Source organism: Miniopterus schreibersii, assembly GCF_964146895.1.
Source record: "Miniopterus schreibersii genome assembly, chromosome: 3".
Classification (NCBI taxonomy): domain Eukaryota; kingdom Metazoa; phylum Chordata; class Mammalia; order Chiroptera; family Miniopteridae; genus Miniopterus; species Miniopterus schreibersii.
In genome coordinates this window covers 35,514,549-35,533,094 of record NC_138103.1, presented here as the reverse complement: position 1 = coordinate 35,533,094, position 18,546 = coordinate 35,514,549, and the positions used below count along the sequence as shown (strand labels likewise).

Sequence of the window (18,546 nt, the reverse complement as noted above, 5' to 3'; positions counted from 1 at the left end):
GAATATGATCTAAGGAATACTACTCTTTGTGATCATATTCTTTTTCCACCACCTTCTAACTTTATGATGCTGGCCAAGTGGTGTAAATTCTCTAAGTTTTAGTTTTCTCATTGGTAAAAATAGGGATTGTAATAGTAGTATCTTATGATTGTGAGAACTGGTGAGTTAATCTGTTTAAAGTACTTAGCATAGTAAGTGCTCAGCAAAAGGCAACTGAAGAGATTTTACATAAAAATCGAGGTTTCTGGATTTTATTGAAAAATTATACCTAGTGTTTCTGAACGGTAACAAGTGTTTACAGCTGAGTAGGACCTGCTCCTTTTAAAATGGGGTATTTGCTTTCCAGTTTGTCATAGCCCCCAATATTTCTTATTGTCTTACGCGTTACTTGTTTCACTCATTTAGGTTACCTGCCTTGTCTTTTTGGGCATTTGGAATTTGTGACTCCAGGGCTAGTGGTATTAGCTATAGATAAAACAACGTCTGTAGTTTTTAGAACTAAGTTTTCTTTGGTGTTAGGATGAATCAATACAGAAGGCAGAAACACAGATAGTATTAGAAGAGTAATTCAGGCAAGGGAACGCTGTCTCATCCAGGAAGTGACTTAGGAACACGTGTAGCACTTTGGTTGGTGTATGTGGGGTTTAGTGATGTGCTTTAGGTGAATAAAGACCCTGTTATGGGTTCTGGGGATGTGTAACTGGGAGGGTTCTAGATAGGAATCATACAACTGAAACCTAGAAATGTTTAGAGATGGAAATAACTTATTTATGAATCTACAGTATCTGTTGACTGTCCTAGGTGCCCAGCAGTGCGCTAGGTTCAAAGATCACAGTTACATATAATGAGTCCTTGCCATCAGATACAATAGGCAGTTATAATACTAAGAATATCTTTAGAAATCTCCTTGTCTAATCCTCCTATTTTACAATTATTAAAATAAGCTTAGGCAGATTAGGCCTTGCCTAAAGCTTTATAACTAGTTGGGATTCTAACACTCTCTTTTTCTAATCCTGTTCTCTTTCTTGTACTAGACAGGTAGGCAGCATTATAGAGGTTTGGCAGCAGATAGCAAAGATCCCAAGATCTGGGAGAACTGGTGTATTTGAGAAGGGTACACAGATTGGGACTTAGGTATGAGAGAAGGTTATGTTACCTTATATAAGACTTACTCTTAGAAGACTGGAGCCAGAGTTTCTTCTTGGGGGTTTGAATAAGTAAGTATCCATATCAGAGAAGCTCATGTGGCAAGGAACTGTAGGCAGTTGCTAGGAACTGCAGAACTCCCTGTAGGACCTGAGGGTGGCTTCCATCTGAGAGCTGGTAAAAAGCTGGGCCCCTCAGTTACACACTGCAAGGTTATGAATTCTGTCCACGGTCTGAAGGAGCTTGGAAGAGGATTCTTTCCCACTTTAGTCTCCAGATGAGAATGCAGCCTAGCTGATACTGTGAATGAAGCCTGTGAAACCTTGAGCAAATGACTCAGCTGAGCCATGCCCAAACTTCTGATCTATGGAAACTGTGAGCTAATAAATGTGTATTGGTATAAGCTGCTAAGTTTTTGATAATTTGTTATGCAGCAATAGAATACTAATATTTTTGGATCCAAAGTGTATTGTATTCTTTAGTGTAATGTCATTATATAATAAACACAACACTTTGCCATCTAATTTGAAGTACATAATTTACATTCCATTGTGCTTAAAAGCATGATAGTCACTGCAGTTTGTGGGACACTGGGCAGCAATGTGAACTGATGAGTGCCACATATGGTCTCTCACAACTACTCAACTCTTATAGCACAAAGAGGCCATAACAGTACATAAACAAATCAGCATGGATTCATTTTTATAAAAATTTATTTATGAACACTAAAATTTGAATTTTATATAATTTTCATGTGTCACAAAATATTATTATTATTTTATTTTTTCCCCTCAACTATATAAAAATGTAAATACCATTCTTAGTTTGCAGCCATACAAAATAGGCAAAAGGTCAGATTTAGCCTGAAAGCTGGAGTTTACTGACCATTGCTGTAGACAAACTTGTAGGCAATTCTAATATTACTTGATAGGTGCTACCATAAGGAAAGCACTAACACTATTTGAGATTCTTAATAAGAAAATATTTTAATCAAATATTTAATTTGTTAAAAATATTTTAAAAACTAAAAATCTATTATTACAAATTTATGAACAGTTTCTTGAATGTGGTGAACTGGATGGAGTAAAGTAGGGAACAGCTTCATGTCTCACTAACTAGTACAGTTGATCCCTTGAACAATGCAGGCTGGAACTTGTATTCGAATTTTTTCCAGTTGACACTTGTAGTTCAATTTCTCCTTGCAGGTGGAGAGTTGACTGTAGTTATGCATGGATTTTCGGCACCCCCAACCCCTCATGTTGTTCAAGGGGCAATTGTATATACTTTGATTAGACTTCTCCATTCACAGATGATATCCTAGTCAATTCTACCCCATTCCCTTTCTTCATTTTAATAGGACTTTAACAACTGTTTAATAGTTTTAAAATCTGGTCGTCTAATTTCAGTATCATAGCCATCTTGGAATCTGTTTTCTTTGTTTCCCGGCTGTGGGTACATTTACTGCTTTATTTGCATGTCTATTACTTTTTAACTATGCTGGACATTGACTTCAACATTGTTGAAAGTCTAGGTTTTTTGTTGTTTTAAGTATGTTGAGTTATGTTCTGAATCTAATGAACAAAATGAACTAACAAGCAAAATAGAGACAAACATAGAGAGATGGCTGACTGTTGTCAGGGTGGGAGGCTGGGTTGGGGGGTGGAGGGATTGAGAAAAAAGAAAAAAAAAGAAAAAGCTTATGGACATGGACTACAGTGTGGTGATTGTTGGGGGGTGGAAGAGAAGGAGGGTATAGAGGGGGATAAACGGTAATAGAAGGAAACCTGGCTTGGGGTGGTGAACACACAATACAGTGTACAGATGATGTGTTGTGGAATTGTGCACTTGAAACTTGTATAATTTTGTTACCTAGTGTCACCACAATAAATTCAATAAAAAGGAAAATAAAATTTAAAAAAAGTATGGTGAATTATGTTCTGAATGAAGTTAATTTAATTGGAGCTATTCTTAATCCTGTCTAGGCTTGCTTAGGCTTTATTGAGACCGTCTATAGTAGTTCTTACTCTAGGTCAGCGATTTTCAACCGGTGTGCCACAAGAATTTTTAAAACATGTAATACCTGACTATTTAGTCAGGGGCACTGACCTGTTTTCCCTTAGATTGTCAAATTTAAAAAATGACAACAGCTACCACAATAGCTGTCCAGTGTGAATGAAGCAAAATTATACCTTTTTTTTGTCAGATCAACAAAAAATATATTTTTTGGTGTGCCGCAGAATTTTAGTAATTAGTTTATGTGAGCCATGAGATGCAAAAGGTTGAAAATTGCCTCTTTAGGTCTTTACTCTTAAGACTTGGTCTTTGTGGTGTCTCAGCTGAATTCCTGGGATATTAATGAGGTTCCTCTATGACTAAATAGGAATTTTAAGGACTTTCAGCACTGTGCTGCCTATAGTGTCTCTGTTCTTCATATATCCCAGTAGTAGTCTTTGTCCACTAGATATTTCAGAATATTGCCCCATCTTCTACCCTACCATCCCATAGCCCCAAAACAGCACAACTACCTCACCTTCAGCATCATGTCCTGCGAATTCCACTCACTTCAACAGCCCCAAACACTGATCTGTGATCACTGTTTGTTGCCTGAGCTGTCACCTTCCTGGGATATAGTCAGAAAATTGTTCCTAGACAGAGAGCTTGGGTGAAGGTGAGACCCACCTTCCGTTTCCCTTTTCTCAAAGATCAGTCTTCCCTGCCTATTATCTAGTGCCTGAAAGCTAGTGCTTCATAGGCTTTGTCCAGCTTTATAGTTACAGTGGGAGGGGAAGTTCAGTATCCAGTTACTCTATTATGGCAGGAAACAGAATAAACAGTATATGCAAAACTCAGTTCTGTTTTATATATGCCAAAAAAAAAAAATACTCTGTTTTGCAGATGTGTACAGTTTCATCTGCAAAACAGAGTATGATAAATATAATAAAAAATTTTATAAACAGATTGGATGTTAGGACTAATTGCATATTTGGGGTAGTTGCTGAAAATCAGAAAATACTATTTGTTTGAACCCTTGTTATGATTACATTATATAATAAAATAATTTCTGAATTAGGAATAAGAAGGCCTTGATGTTGATCCTAGTTTCTGTATTAGTATCTATTGAAGTCAAAGCTTCTTTAATTGCAGTAATAGAATCCACTCAAGTTGTTCAAACAAATATAGACACATCATTTAAGCTTGCAGATTTACTACAGAATTAAGGTATGTTTGATGGGTGAAATTCCTAGAGAAGATGAATGGGGCAGATGCCACTGAAAGCCTTGAAATTTTTTGTGAGCTTTAGTGTTTTCATCAGTATGTTAGATAATTTCTCCACCTTACAAGGTTGATGCCTACCAACATTTCTTAACCTTGCAAAATTACATTTATTTATTAAGGCCTAGTTCAGATGTTACATAAGAATTAATTGTTTTTCTTGATAGATAGCATGGATGATCTCTGTATTATCAATTCTGAGTACCATTCCCATGTACAGCTGGTGGGTAATAAATATTTGAATAAATGAAGATCAAATGAGAATGTATATTTGAAAAAGACCTTGAAAATTAAGTGTATGAACATGTGGAAGATTTTTTTAATTAATATCTTTTACTAATTTGCAAAGTATTCTCTTTTTCAGCTTTTAAATTGGAAATCTTATATTGACTTAGTGGAATTTTTAAGTTTTTTGTGTTTTTTTTTTAGTTGAAATGATTTTAAGTTGGAAGGTCTAGGTTAGTGAATGTATATTGGCTTATGAAACACTCAGTACATTTTTATTACTTTTTTATTTTTAGAAGCTACTGAATCCCTGATTTCTTTGTTTTGTTTTTGCTGTCTCTCTGTATTAAAGTATAGAAATAAAGAAGAATGGTTCGTTTAAGAGTCTACTGTGGTTTGATTTAGTGGGCATCAGTGAATAGCGATAATCCATTGCCTGAACTTTCGTTATTAGCTTCCCAAACATATTTTTTAATTCTCTAAGTTGACTAATTTTCTTTTCTAATTATTTTAGCTCTCAATATCAGCGCACATCATTGAAAAGAAAATTCCGAAGATATGTTTTGCTGAAAAGAAAGCTGAGAAAAATTTTACGAATGGGATGAACACGCACCAGTTAATTGACTACCTACTGCAATTTGAATGTTAACATTACCCGCCTGGTACAGTTACCTAGTGATGTACCTATTCTCACAATACCCAATTTCAGCGTGCTTGTCTTGATTAAAGAATTCAAAGTGGAGTACCGCAAACTTGATATGGATAATAAAAAGAAAGACAAGGACAAATCAGATGATAGAATGGCACGACCTAGTGGTCGATCGGGACACAACACTCGAGGAACTGGGTCTTCATCCTCTGGAGTTTTAATGGTTGGACCTAACTTTAGAGTGGGGAAAAAAATTGGATGCGGCAATTTTGGAGAATTACGATTAGGTAAGACTCTTTTTTTTATTCCTTATGTTGGAAACATTTTTTAAAAAAATGAAAGATACTTTCTAATGAAAATGATTGCTATTTAATTTTTTGTAGAAGTAATTTTAAAGAATATATATGTTGGAAATTTTTTGTGTACTTGAATATTCATTTGTAAGGAATTCTCTAATGTATGAATTTCTATTTACTTGAGATTAACCATCCAGCATATGAGAAAAAAGAAAATAAATTATAAAGTCCCAGCAGGCTGAAATAGGTGCCAGGAAAGCCGTTGCAGTGTATTCCTTAGGAATGATATTTAGGCTACTTTTTCAGATTTGAAAACAGTAACTGATCACTTTGAGAGACTATATATGGCTTAAGGTCAAGGTAATATACTGAAACTTCATAAAAATAAGTAAAATTTGCATTGTTGTAATTTATTGCCCTTCCCTCCCCCAAGTATATCCATGGTGGGGCTCAGGGTGGGAGACACAAAGTCCTGATTCAGTATATTCTTATAATCAGGCACATTTGAGAAATATTGGTACAATTAAACCTCATAACTCTACATTTAAGGAAATTGAAAGTCAGTCAGGGAAGGTTACCTGCCAGATGTCGCACAACAATTTAATGACAGACTCAGGACCAAAATCTAGGCTTTTAATTCACATTTAGAGAGGTGGCTGTGTTTACTGAATAGAAACAAGGAGGAGGACAACATGGTTATATGAGTCAGTATCTAGGAACATTGAGGGCTCTGGTCAATGGACCACCAATAATGGAAATTTTAGAAATTAAAAAAAACAAAACACTTGGCTTTACAAATTTTCTTAGATCCAACCCTAGTTGTTAGAAATAAATTCAATTGTGTGTTTATCTGCTCAACTACTTTTCCTTTTCATCTTGTAAAACACCCTAATTTGTAGTTACTCTTTCATTTTATTAGTGTTTTGTGTAGTTAATGTACATTATATCTTTAAATTAAGCAAGCTAGTAAAAGGTAATGACATACTTTGTACATAGTTGTAATATGATGTGGCTGGCAGACTCTTTTGCCTTTTAGTAGGGGACTCAAATATTTTAAAGGGTGAGTGACATTTTTTGAAGGATATTGAATTGGATATTTTTGAAGTTCTTAAACTGTTTCTGATTTTGGAGTTAGAAAAGCCAGTTTATTTACTTGTCTAACTTTGAGCATCATTATCCATCTATTCAAAATTTATTGCATGTTTATCATGTATGAGGCATGATTAAGCACTGATAATACACTGGTAAAATATAAAAATTGCCCCTGCTGTATGGAACACAAAAGTCATTTAACTATTTGGGGCCTCAAATTCCTCAACTTTAAAATGGGATTATTTCCACTTTCTAAATGTTAATACGAAAGGACCAGCACTGTGCCTGCATATTTTAGGAAAACAATGATTCTGCTTTAAAAGACAATATCAATCTGTCTGTCTTTTCCATGCTTCTATGTCTCTGGATCTGTTTTGTTCATCAGTTTATTTTGTTCATTATATTCCACATATGAATGAGATCATGTGATACTTGTCTTTCTCTGACTGGCTCATTTCACTTAGCATAAGGGAGTGGTTGGGGAGAGATTAATCAAAGAACTTATATGCATAAATACTTAACCCATGGACACAGACAATAGTATGGGGAAAGCCTGGGGGTGGAGGGGATTAATGGGGGTAAAAAAGGGGATATCTGTAATACTTTCAACAATAAAGATAAATTAAAAAAAAAATAAAAGGAAAAAAACAATATTAAGATATTAGTTCTTTTTAAAAATGAAAATTATAGCATGTTATATGTGTATATTTTAAAATTTATGTAAGTTAGCTCTACAGCTATTTGTTATATATATTTGTACCATATCTATCTATTGTGTGTATGACTATAATAGTACTTTGGCCATTTTTATTCAAAATGGTTTCATAGAATTCATTTCAAAATAACTACATATATATGCATATCTATAGTGTGTGTGTGTGTGTGTGTGTGTGTGTGTGTGTGTATGCAGAAAAAAATCTAGTGAACCATTTTAATCAGGGCAATGTGAGAAACTGTGTGTACCATATACTGAAACTATATATGCCATAAACTGATGAAGTTGTTAAATACCCCTTTCTTTTGCAGTCTGTGAATAAGCAGAAATAGGGATAAGATGATTATTAATCCATCCACTATCTACCTATCTATTCTACCTGTGGGTTTATTGAACATTTGTATATGTTTATTTAAATATATTCTCTATATCAATATATGTATCTGTGTTTTATGTATATTTATAATATACAGTTGACCGTTGAACACCTACAAAATAAAGGGACATTTTACTCCCTCTTTTAAGGCCCCAAATGAATTCTCTGTACAGAAAAAGTTGTTATGAACATCATTCTGTATCTGGATAAACATGCTAATGTTAAAAGTTGGTTTAGATTCTTAAAGTGCTTTTTCAGAAACCACATTAATAGACACATCTCAAACATTAGATTCCTGGCACTAAAACTTTTGTGATTAGTATTTGGTAAGAAAGACTATAAGGTATACATATTGTAGGTAAGTGGTTTTCAACAAAGGGACTATTGGCATTTGGGGCTGGATGGTTCTTTTTCTTTTGTAGAGGACTCTTCCGCTCACTGCCTGGTGTTCAAACCTCTTGGGCACTAAATAGGAGTTGCACTTCTGCACACAACCCCAAGTACCCCAAGAAGAGACAGTATTATTTGCTTTTGGAACTATTCTTATGGGTAATTATTTAAAAAAATAAAGTTGGACATAAAAAAATTGGCCTTGAGATTTAAAAAAACAGGTAAACATTTTAAACAATACTCTAAAATGTTTTTTGATTGTAAAATGATGAATTAATGTATTTTTATTTTTATATGTATTGGTGGTAAGGCTTGCATTCTTTGTATTAGTAGGTGTATTATTTCTAGCTTAGACAGTCAACCAAAACCCCTAGAAATGTTTTTAACAGGCAATGAATGAGACCAAATACAGCTAGGTAAAATATAGGATTGTATTGTATATATATTTACTTTTTCAGTATATGTTTTATATATTCTGTGTATGTTTTATACATTCTGTATATGACTTAAGATGTTTTGACACCTTGCCAAACCTTTCTAGCTGGGAAGAGATTGCTTTTCGTGGCGCTAGCCAATTCTCAGTTGGGAGCATGCCTTTGATCTGCAAACAAAAAACAGTCCAGAGCCATACCTCCTCTATCAGGCTTGTACACTCCACACACCAACCTTCTTTTTCAATCATCCCATGACCAGGTACAAGACAACTGGAGATGACCTATATAGCCCAGAGGCCACAAGAATTAATTGCCATGAGAATTATTTAAACTAGCCAATTCTAAACTGTTTATCCTGCCCTGCCTTGCCATTGCCTTGGAGTCTAAAGGCCTTCGCCTAAGCTCTCTCCTTGCTCCTGTCTTCTTCCTGACCAAAACATGATGCTTCCTATGACCCCTCCTCTAGGACTTGTGAGCATAATAAACTTTGTTTTTCTGAGCCTCTTCTGTGTCCCTTCTTGTGGCTACACCTGACTATCACATAGAAGAACACAGCACAAGGGTGTTATATATATATTGCTTTATGGATTACCATATCTGAAATAAGATATTGCAACTTTTGACATAATTAAGTATGCCACAGGAGTTTTTATAACTTCTTTTATTTTTGTTCCTTCTCTTCTTATTCCTATGTAGCTCATAACTCTTATTTTATTGTTCATTTTTAAGAATTGTTGAAAATTCTGCAGGCCTTATACTATATATCAAATAAACTTGCAGATTTGAGTGAATTCATCATTTTTATGTTTATTGATTTTTCTGCTGTTCCTAACTGAAGCATATTATAAAACTTATTTGAAAAATGTAATACTAAGGAATAGGCTATGGTGCTATAGCAAAGTGGTGTTAAGCAAAATAGTTTCTTTTTCTTTCACATAACACAAACCAGAGGGAGAGCACCCAGGGCTGTGAGGGTACCTTTGCATCCTCAATATGTGGCTTCAATCTCTCTGTGGAAGGTGATCGCTCCAGTTGTTGCCATCTCCCAGTCAGCAAGAGGAAGAAAAGGGGCCAGGAGAGAACACATTTATTCTTGGGAGTGGGGAGTGACAAACCTCATATCCAGAACTTAATCACGTGGCCACACAAGGTGAAAGAGATGCTGAAAATGTAGTCTTTAAAATGTGAGCATTCTACTATTATAGAAGGGGGAGCATGGATATTGGTGGATAATTAGTAGTTCCTGTTATAAACATATATTTTGTTTTTGTAGAACATAGTTTTCTATAATTACCATCCATATACCACAGAATTGGTAAAAACACCTTTTTAAGTTTAATATGGCACAAAGTTCTATTGGGAATATCTTCTAAAATTGGATTAAAACATCAGTTAGCTGTAACCAGTCTACCTGGAGCCTTCTCTTAAGTGTATTCCCTCTATACATACACATCTCTTTCATTTATACTGTACACACAAACACATAGTTTGTGCATCATTTGTTTGTTGATGCATATAACAGATATTGATTAAAAGCCAACTGTATGAGGCCTATGCCTATGTTAGGTGACAAAAAGGCATTGGTAGTATTGTTTAATCAATGTTCATGTTTATAAATATAACCCTCAAAATTCAGCAAAATCTCTAATGTTCAAGAAAAGGTGATGCTTTTAAGATTTAGTACTTTCTACTGTGGTGTAAAAGTAGACATTTGATCATATAAATGCCAACAAAAACTACTAGGAGTATTTGTTATATTTTAGTTCTGTGGAATCTGTATTTAATCTGACTTCTTATCCAGTGAATATTTACCCCTCATGTACATGTGAATATCATATACAAAATAGTTATGAAAAAGTGATAATGTCCTGAGAAAATACAAATTCCATCTTTGAACTGAAAACAGAATTGTTCCTTTGTTAGACATCAGTTCCTCAAGATTAAGTTACTGTACCATTAAATTATTCACTGTACACTTACTAGAGGGAGCCTAAAATTTCATACATAATATATTTTTGAAAATGTATGTGAAGAAGGTACAGCTAAATGCTAAATTAATTGACTAAAAATTTGTTTTCTAATATTTTAAAAAATATTTATGGGGTCAGTGAGTACTTGAATACAACTTAACATTCACCACTTACGATACTACTATTGAGTTCCATCTTTCTGCAAACTGTAATGGGTTTATGAAACTTACATTATTTAGTATTAGTATGAATGCTTTTTTGCTTTTTTCATTTGTTTTTGTAAAATAAGTATAAAATTCTGTAAAGTATTACAATATTTGTATGAATAAACACCACTGTACGGTGGTGGCAACATATCTGAGACTAAAATTTTGCTTAGAAGTTTTACTGTCATTTATCAGCTGCTTTATAAAAGGAAGTTAGGTGTGCTATGCTGGAAAATCACATGTGTGAAAGTTGATGCTTGCCTATTTTGTGTTCAGTAGCCAGTGTGGCCAGGCCCAGTTCCTATAACAGTTGTAAAAAAAAAAACCCCAAAACTATCCTTCTAAAATAATACGATAAGTAAAAGAAATGATAATATTTTTCTTATTATAAAATTGCTTTAAAAATTATAGTATTTTACTTGGGTTACAGATGCCTTTCTAGATTATTTTCAATTTGCCTTTGTAAAGATTATTGTGATTCATTTGAATTCTGTTACATACTAATGATGTTAAATCTTTATTCTGGTTTGTCATTTACCTGTTCTTTGTATATGGTCAATTTTTTTTAACATTCAGAAGTTTAAAATATTTTATGCAATCAAATCTGTAAAATCTGACCTTTTAATTTTTTTCCACTTTTTTAATACTTAGAAAAGCTTCTATATATTGGGTTAATAAACATTTTTTTAGATATATACACTCCTGTGTTCATTGCAGCATTATTTACAATAGTCAAGATATGCAAACAACCTGTGGAACATATATATACTATGGATTTTACTCAGCCATAAAAAAGAATGAAATCTTGCCATTTGCAACAACATGGATGGACCTTAAAGGCTGTTATGCTAAATGAAATAAGTAAAATTAAGACAGATATCATATGGTTTCACTTCTATGTAGAATCTAAAAAACAAAATAAACAAACTCATAGATACAGGGAACAAATTGATGGTTGCCAGATTAGGGAGTTGGGGGATGGGTGAAAAAAGGTGATGGGATTAAAGACAAATTGGCAGTTATAAAAATAGTAGGGGGGATATAAAGTACAGCATAGGGAATATAATCAATAATGTAATACCAATGTTTGGTGTCAGATGGGTACTAGACTTATGGGGAGATCACTTCCTAAGGTATATAAATGTGTAATCACTATGTTGTACAACTGAAATGAATATAGTATTGTATGTCAATTGTAATTGAAAAATAAATTTAAAAAATAATAAAAATATTTTTTCTTGTTTTGTGCCTTATATCTAACTCTTAAAATATTTGGAATTTAATTTGGTTATACAGTGAGGTGCTATTAACTTTTTTCCCTCAAAGTAGTTAGCTTTTTTCCCTCAAAGTAGTTTATCAGAGCCTGTTATTGAATAAAAATTTTTTATTTTATTTTTCGTATATTACAGTTTTTTTCCAGGTATTGATCCTATTTACTGATTGCATATGAACCCCAATGAGATTACATCCCATAATAATGGGTTTAAAATGAGGTGGTGTTTGGGAGAGGAATTTTGTATTCCTGTTTTTATTATAGGAGTTCTGGTTTTAAAATTTAGTTTAGATGTATTTGACTATTGATTACTTTATGAGTTGTGTACAAATATTCCAACAAAATAAGATTCTTTTCCCTTTTGTAAGTGGGCTGCAGTATTTATTATTATCACTTTCTACTCTGAATCCAGGTGAAATACTAAATGTATCATTGAGTTGATCGTAAATTTAGTATTTCCTCATCTTTGAGGTTTTTGCCAAATAGTTGGAAGAAACCTATGCTTCCTCTACATGTAGTATGTGCTTTTCTTTCCCCACCCAGAGCAGTTTTACCAATATATCTTTAAAAATTAATTACTGGTAAATTTGACATTTTTTCTTTCTTTTTCAAGGGAAAAATTTATACACAAATGAATATGTGGCAATTAAACTGGTAAGTTCATGTGTCTTATTTTTCCTTCATTCCTTATTTTTTTAATGATTAACTTACATTTTAGTTTTTTATTTTCATATCATTTATAACTTGAGTGTTTGTTGGGAAAGTGATATGCATAACTAATCTTTCGTTATTAATCTTTCATCATCAGGTCCCTCAAGTATATGGTAATGTATAGGATGTCTGTGTCTTTCTGTGCCATGAAAACTCAATCCCTTTAGTTTGGCAGTGTTATAGATTTGAATATTTGAATTTTGGCACTATTATTTATTTAAGGAAGCTGGTATATTGACATTTTTAATTAGAAAGCAAGATTTCTCTTTCTGATTCAAGTATTTGAACAAGAGTTTCCTTGGTATTTAGGGTTATAATCTTTGAAAGTATTTCCAGGTAGCTTCCAAAATCTCTTCTTCATATTTTATATATGGTAAAACTGGCTATTGCTTGACCTTCAGAGAATCAGAAATGCTTGATGTGGGTGGAGGATAGCAAGGAAAGCAAACTCCCAAGGAATTGTCCTGAATTCCTAAATGTGCCCAGTATGACAGCTATAAGGCATCTCTTTTTTAGAAGAGTTGGGATCTGGGAATTTTTATAAGACATAACTTTTTTTGGCACAAGTTTTCTAACTGGATTGCCAGCCAGGTTTCCATGAGGTTAAGCATGGCTTGGTTTTTCCAGTCTGCCTGCCATTCTCAGTCATTGTGCCTGCCAATATAACCACTGTATTAAGGTAATGTGAAGTGATGATTAGAGAAAGAAGTAAATTGGAGAAATAGAAAATCTTTTGGGATGAGCTAGAAAACTGTACTACTTAATTTTAAGTATATGTGTGAGTATAGGCCAAGTTCACTGCAATAAATGTTTATTTTGACTGGGAAATAAGATGTACAGCAGGGTTGTGGTGCCAACAAGACTGGCTGGCTGACATGTGGGTTTGGATTGGCATGTACCTAGAGGAGTTCACCTTAGTTTTAAGGTCTGGTCCTTGGCTTTATGTCAGAAAATCTGGTTAGGTCATCGCATTAAGATCATCACTGCTAATCAGATACAGATTTACTTAATTCACGCAATCAGGCAAGCTCTCAGAAATACTTAGGAAGAGTTAATTCTAATTTTATAATGAAGTAGTTTACTATTACAGGTTCAGAATGCCCAAATCAGTATAAATGATATGTTTTCTTTTTATAGGCTGATCTACATAGAAAGCCAAGTTAAAATGACAAGCTTCCCTTATGTGCATGAAATCAGGACTGGAGGAGTTAGTTTGCATGAATCACAATGGGGAGGCTCAGGATGCAGGGTCTGGACAGTGTTTGAATGGGCATTGCTGACTTTTGTTTCTTTGGGATTCTTCCTTTTTCCATGTTCTACGCCAGTGGTCTAGGATCTGGACATTGAATGGTGTTTTAAAGGTTTTTGATGTGATAGTTGCTGGGGTATATACAGTTAACAAAGCTCATGGACCAAATGCTTATGAACTGTATGTTTTATTGTAAGCTATATCCCAACTAAAATTTTTAAAAAATATAGTTACTGTCAAAATTTTTATCTTCATGTTTGTTCTTTCTAACTTTCTATGACTTCACTTTAACTAGAACTTTTACATAAGAAATATACAGTTCAGAGGTGAATTCTTGGGAACAAGAGAAATAGAGTAAGGGTCACCATTCTAGTCATGAAGGTTCAGACTATACTTTTCTTCACAAAGAGTAAAACATAAATTTCCCTAATGCTTGACCTAATAGCCACTTAATCTTATGTATGTTTTTGGCATTAATTTATTTTACATTGAAATAAATGTACAGTTGATCTAACCTTAGAGAGACAGAGGTGTCTAATAAAATATTACATTATAAGAATTGACACCAACATTTATAACATTTGGAAATTGGGGCCTAATGATCTTTTAATATCTTGTTATTGTTTTTTAATTAGGAACCCATGAAATCCAGAGCACCACAGCTACATTTGGAATATAGATTCTACAAGCAGTTAGGATCTGGAGGTAAAGTCTTATATTAAATTTTAAATTTGTAATAAAATGAATTGTCATGATAACTCTTTGGTTTCAAAGAATAGTATTTAAATTTAAAGTGAGTCACTTCTTAAGGCTATACTCGCTAGACATTTTCTTACTGGAGTCTTAATGTTCCCTTTTTTATTTTAAATAGGACATTTTTGGCGTTTTTTGTGTTGGTACTAATATGAGTAGAGAATGTTGTGAAAAAATTTAATTTGGGAATATAAGATGCATATAGCTTCCATATTTTTAGACTTTTTAGTAATATGTATTTGTTGAAATGACTTATGACATTTTTTGTATGCTGAAAAATGGCCACGTAAAATATATTCATGCCATAATCCCTGGAACCTATAAATGTTACCTTAGAGCAAAGACTTTGCAGATATTGTTAAGTTAAGGATTTTGAGATGAGGAGATTATTCTGGATTATCTGGGTGGGTCTAAATATAGTCACAAATGTCCTTGGGAAAAAGAGGCAGAGGGACATTTTACATACACAGCAGAGAAGAAAGCGAAGTGGCTACAGAGGCAGAAATTGAGAAATTGGAGTGATATAGCCATAAGCCAAGGAATGCTGGCACCCACTAGAAGAAGCTTCTGGATTCTCTATTAGAACCTCCAGAGGGAGTATAACCCTGCCCACACCTTGATTCAACCTAGTGAAACTGATTTCAGATTTCTGGCCTGCAGAAGTGTAAGAAAATAATTTTTTTATTTTTTTGAGCCGCAAGTATGTGGTAATTACAGTGCTGTAGAAAACCAATAAACATATGCTTTTATATAAACTCTAAATCTAGGTGAGAACGGATGTGCCATTGGAAAAAACTAATGAGAAAATTTCCTATTGTATGTTGCATTTCCTTTATGTTAAAAGTTCTCACTACTTTTTCTGTTCACTCTTACTCTACTAACTGTAATGACTTTATACGTACAGTTTCTTACTAGGTAGGGATGTTTTGTTTCCTGAGATTTAATAAAATAGAATTTTTTTCATGTGTCTTCTTGTAAGTGCATGCTTACATTCTAGTTGGTAGAGTTGTCTATGTCTTAATACATTACCAATTTTACATTCTTTTGCATTCTCATACTTTCCAAATGAGTAGTCAGTGTGGGGCCAGTAAGTTGACATCTTGTCTATTAATGTTTTTATTATTATAAGTTTCTTATAATGCAGACAGGTCTCCAGGAGTTATCAAAATTATCACTGACAACAGAGATTTAAAGATAGGGGGATAAAACTAATTATATGTGAAACCATACATATTAGGACTAGCAAGTGACAGAAAGCCCTAAAAAGCAAAGTGGAAAAAAAGTTTATTGGCTCATATACTAGAAATTTAAGGAAAGGACTTGTATGTAAGATGTATGTAGGACTTCATATGCTATCATCAGGACAGTCTTAAATTTGTCTCTGTGCTCTGCTGTTTTGTAGTGTGTGTGTGTGTGTGTGCGCGCGCGCGCGCTCGATTAGCACCTTATGAGATGGCAAAGGTGGTTACCAATAGTTTAGCAATTATAAAAACACCTCTTTCCCCCAAAATCCAGCAAAAGTTCTAGGACTGAATCTTACTGTCTTATTTTGTGTCCCATGCCTTTCCTTGATTTAATCGCTCTGAATTTGATTGCCTAGATTTAGATCCTGTGCTTATCCCAAGAGCTACCTGAAACAAGGACTGTGAATGGGGAGAGGTAGTTGCCTACTGGGAAATTGAGCTGTTATCAGAAGAAGGAAGATTGTATGCTGGGAGATAAAGGCAACAGCTCTATCTACTTAAGTAGTAAAACTATCATTTGGAAAAACAGGAATGAATACTTAAATCGGATAAGAATGAATAAGTCAGTGAATTGAATTCCAAAGATGCACTGACTTTTGTTATTCTTTGCCTTTTTTAACTTTAAAAATTAAACATACATTTTTTTTACTACTTGAATGCCATAAGGTTGCAGTGTTGCACAGCACAACTCCAGGGACCACCATTTATAGAGTAGTCTATTTAGGGTGCTCCCCTGTTCTCCATGGCATAGCATTTACATAGACTGAATATGAATGGCATTGTCTGAAGGTGTGCATTGTGGTGACTGAAACACTGACAAGTGTGTATATTTTTGAGTATTTCATATGAATCATGTGAATTGTGGTTACTTGTTAGTGTTGTATCAGTAATGAATTTTAAAAACATTTTTGAGTACCCATGTTGAGCTTTGTGGAAAAGCAAGAGAGTTTGAGGAAAGACTGCTGACTTTAAAATAATTTGATTTTGGAATTGATATTTGAAAGGATTATATTTTCATACTGCTCTGAATAAAAAATGGGCCATTTAATATAATTTAACCTACAGTTCTCTTACCATATTTTAAGTATCATTAAAGTAGCAACTTGCTTGCTAGTGTTTTCTTTAAAAATAGATATATTTAATCAATATCCAGAATATATAAAGAATTCCTAAAACTCAACTCAAAATATAAATAATCCAATTCAAAAATGGGCAAAGGACTTGAATAGACATTTCTCCAAGGAAGCTATACAAGTGGTTAATAAGCACATGAAGAGATGCTCAATATCACTAATCATTAGGGAAATGTAAATCAAAACCACAAAAACATACCACTTCACATTCATTAAAATCACTATTATCAAACAAATGAAAAACAAACCAGAAATCAGTTAACAGGTGTTGGTGTGAATGTGTAAAAATTGGAATTCTTATGCGTCGCTGGTGGGAATGTAAAATGGTGCAGCTGCTATGGAAAAGAGTTTAACAGTTTCTCAAAAATTTAAATGTAGAATTATTACTTGACCCAGCAATTTCACTTGCAGGGACTGACTCAGGCAGATAATTGTACATTCACATTCATAGCTGCATTATTTGCTGTAGCCAAGAGGTCGAAACAAACCAAGTGACCACTGATGGATGAATGGATAAACCAAGTGTGGTATATATACAATGGAATATTATTCAGCCTTAGAAAAAGGAAGGAATTCTGACACAATAGTATGATATAGATGAACCTTTAGGACATTATGCTAAATGAAATAAGCTAATCACAAAAGGACAAATACTCTGTGATTCTCCTTATTTCAGGTACCCAAAATAGTCAGATTCATAGAGATAGAAAGCAGGATAGTGTTTGCCAGGGATTGAGGGGAGAGGTGAATGGGAAATAATTGTGTAATGGGATGGATAGTGGTGATGGGTGCACAACAATGCGAATATACCTAATGCCACTGAACTGTACACTTAAAAATGGTTAAAATGATAATTTTATATAATGTATATTTTACTACAGTGAAAACATAAATTAAAAATGGATTTATTTTCATTTATTTAATGAGATGTTTTTGAAAAATACACAATTTATATAGTTCTACCTTTGTGGGTTTTGATACTTCTGTAAGTCCACGTCTTCACTTTTTCTTTAACTTTCCTGACAATAGCCCTCTTTTCTCTCTTATTTTATTCACTGGAACTGTTATATACATACAGTAGGACTGTACAACTTTACTGCAGTGTGACTATGAGGGTCTGGTTCTTTATATTACTTAGCTTTCCATAGGATTGGAATATTGTTTTATACCATTATCACTTTCTGTGATAGCAAAAATTTAATGTATTGAATAGTCTTGTTTCGTCACATCCACTCAGCATTTATTCAATAAACTGAAGATCTAGATTTGGGCATCATCAGCACATAGGTGGTTTTTCAAGCTAAGGGAATGGATGAGATCTCCCAGGGGAAATAGAATGACAAGAGAAGAGGAACAGGCAGAACTATGCTGACCAGTGCATAGGAATGAATTTGACTGTCGGTAACATAAA

At 33.7% G+C, this 18,546-nt stretch overlaps 1 protein-coding gene across 10 annotated transcripts in view; it reads left to right on the top strand.

Annotated features, from left to right (window-relative positions):
• Positions 1-18,546, top strand: part of CSNK1G3 (casein kinase 1 gamma 3) — an 84,213-nt gene that overhangs the window by 20,640 nt on the left and 45,027 nt on the right. For all 10 annotated transcript variants that reach the window (XM_081132710.1, XM_081132713.1, XM_081132706.1 and 7 more), the window contains exons 2-4: positions 5,159-5,580; positions 12,659-12,699; positions 14,641-14,710. In XM_081132710.1, the coding sequence (XP_080988836.1) occupies positions 5,403-5,580; positions 12,659-12,699; positions 14,641-14,710 (289 nt within the window). In that variant the 5' untranslated portion in view covers positions 5,159-5,402. The remainder of the gene's footprint in view (positions 1-5,158; positions 5,581-12,658; positions 12,700-14,640; positions 14,711-18,546) is intronic.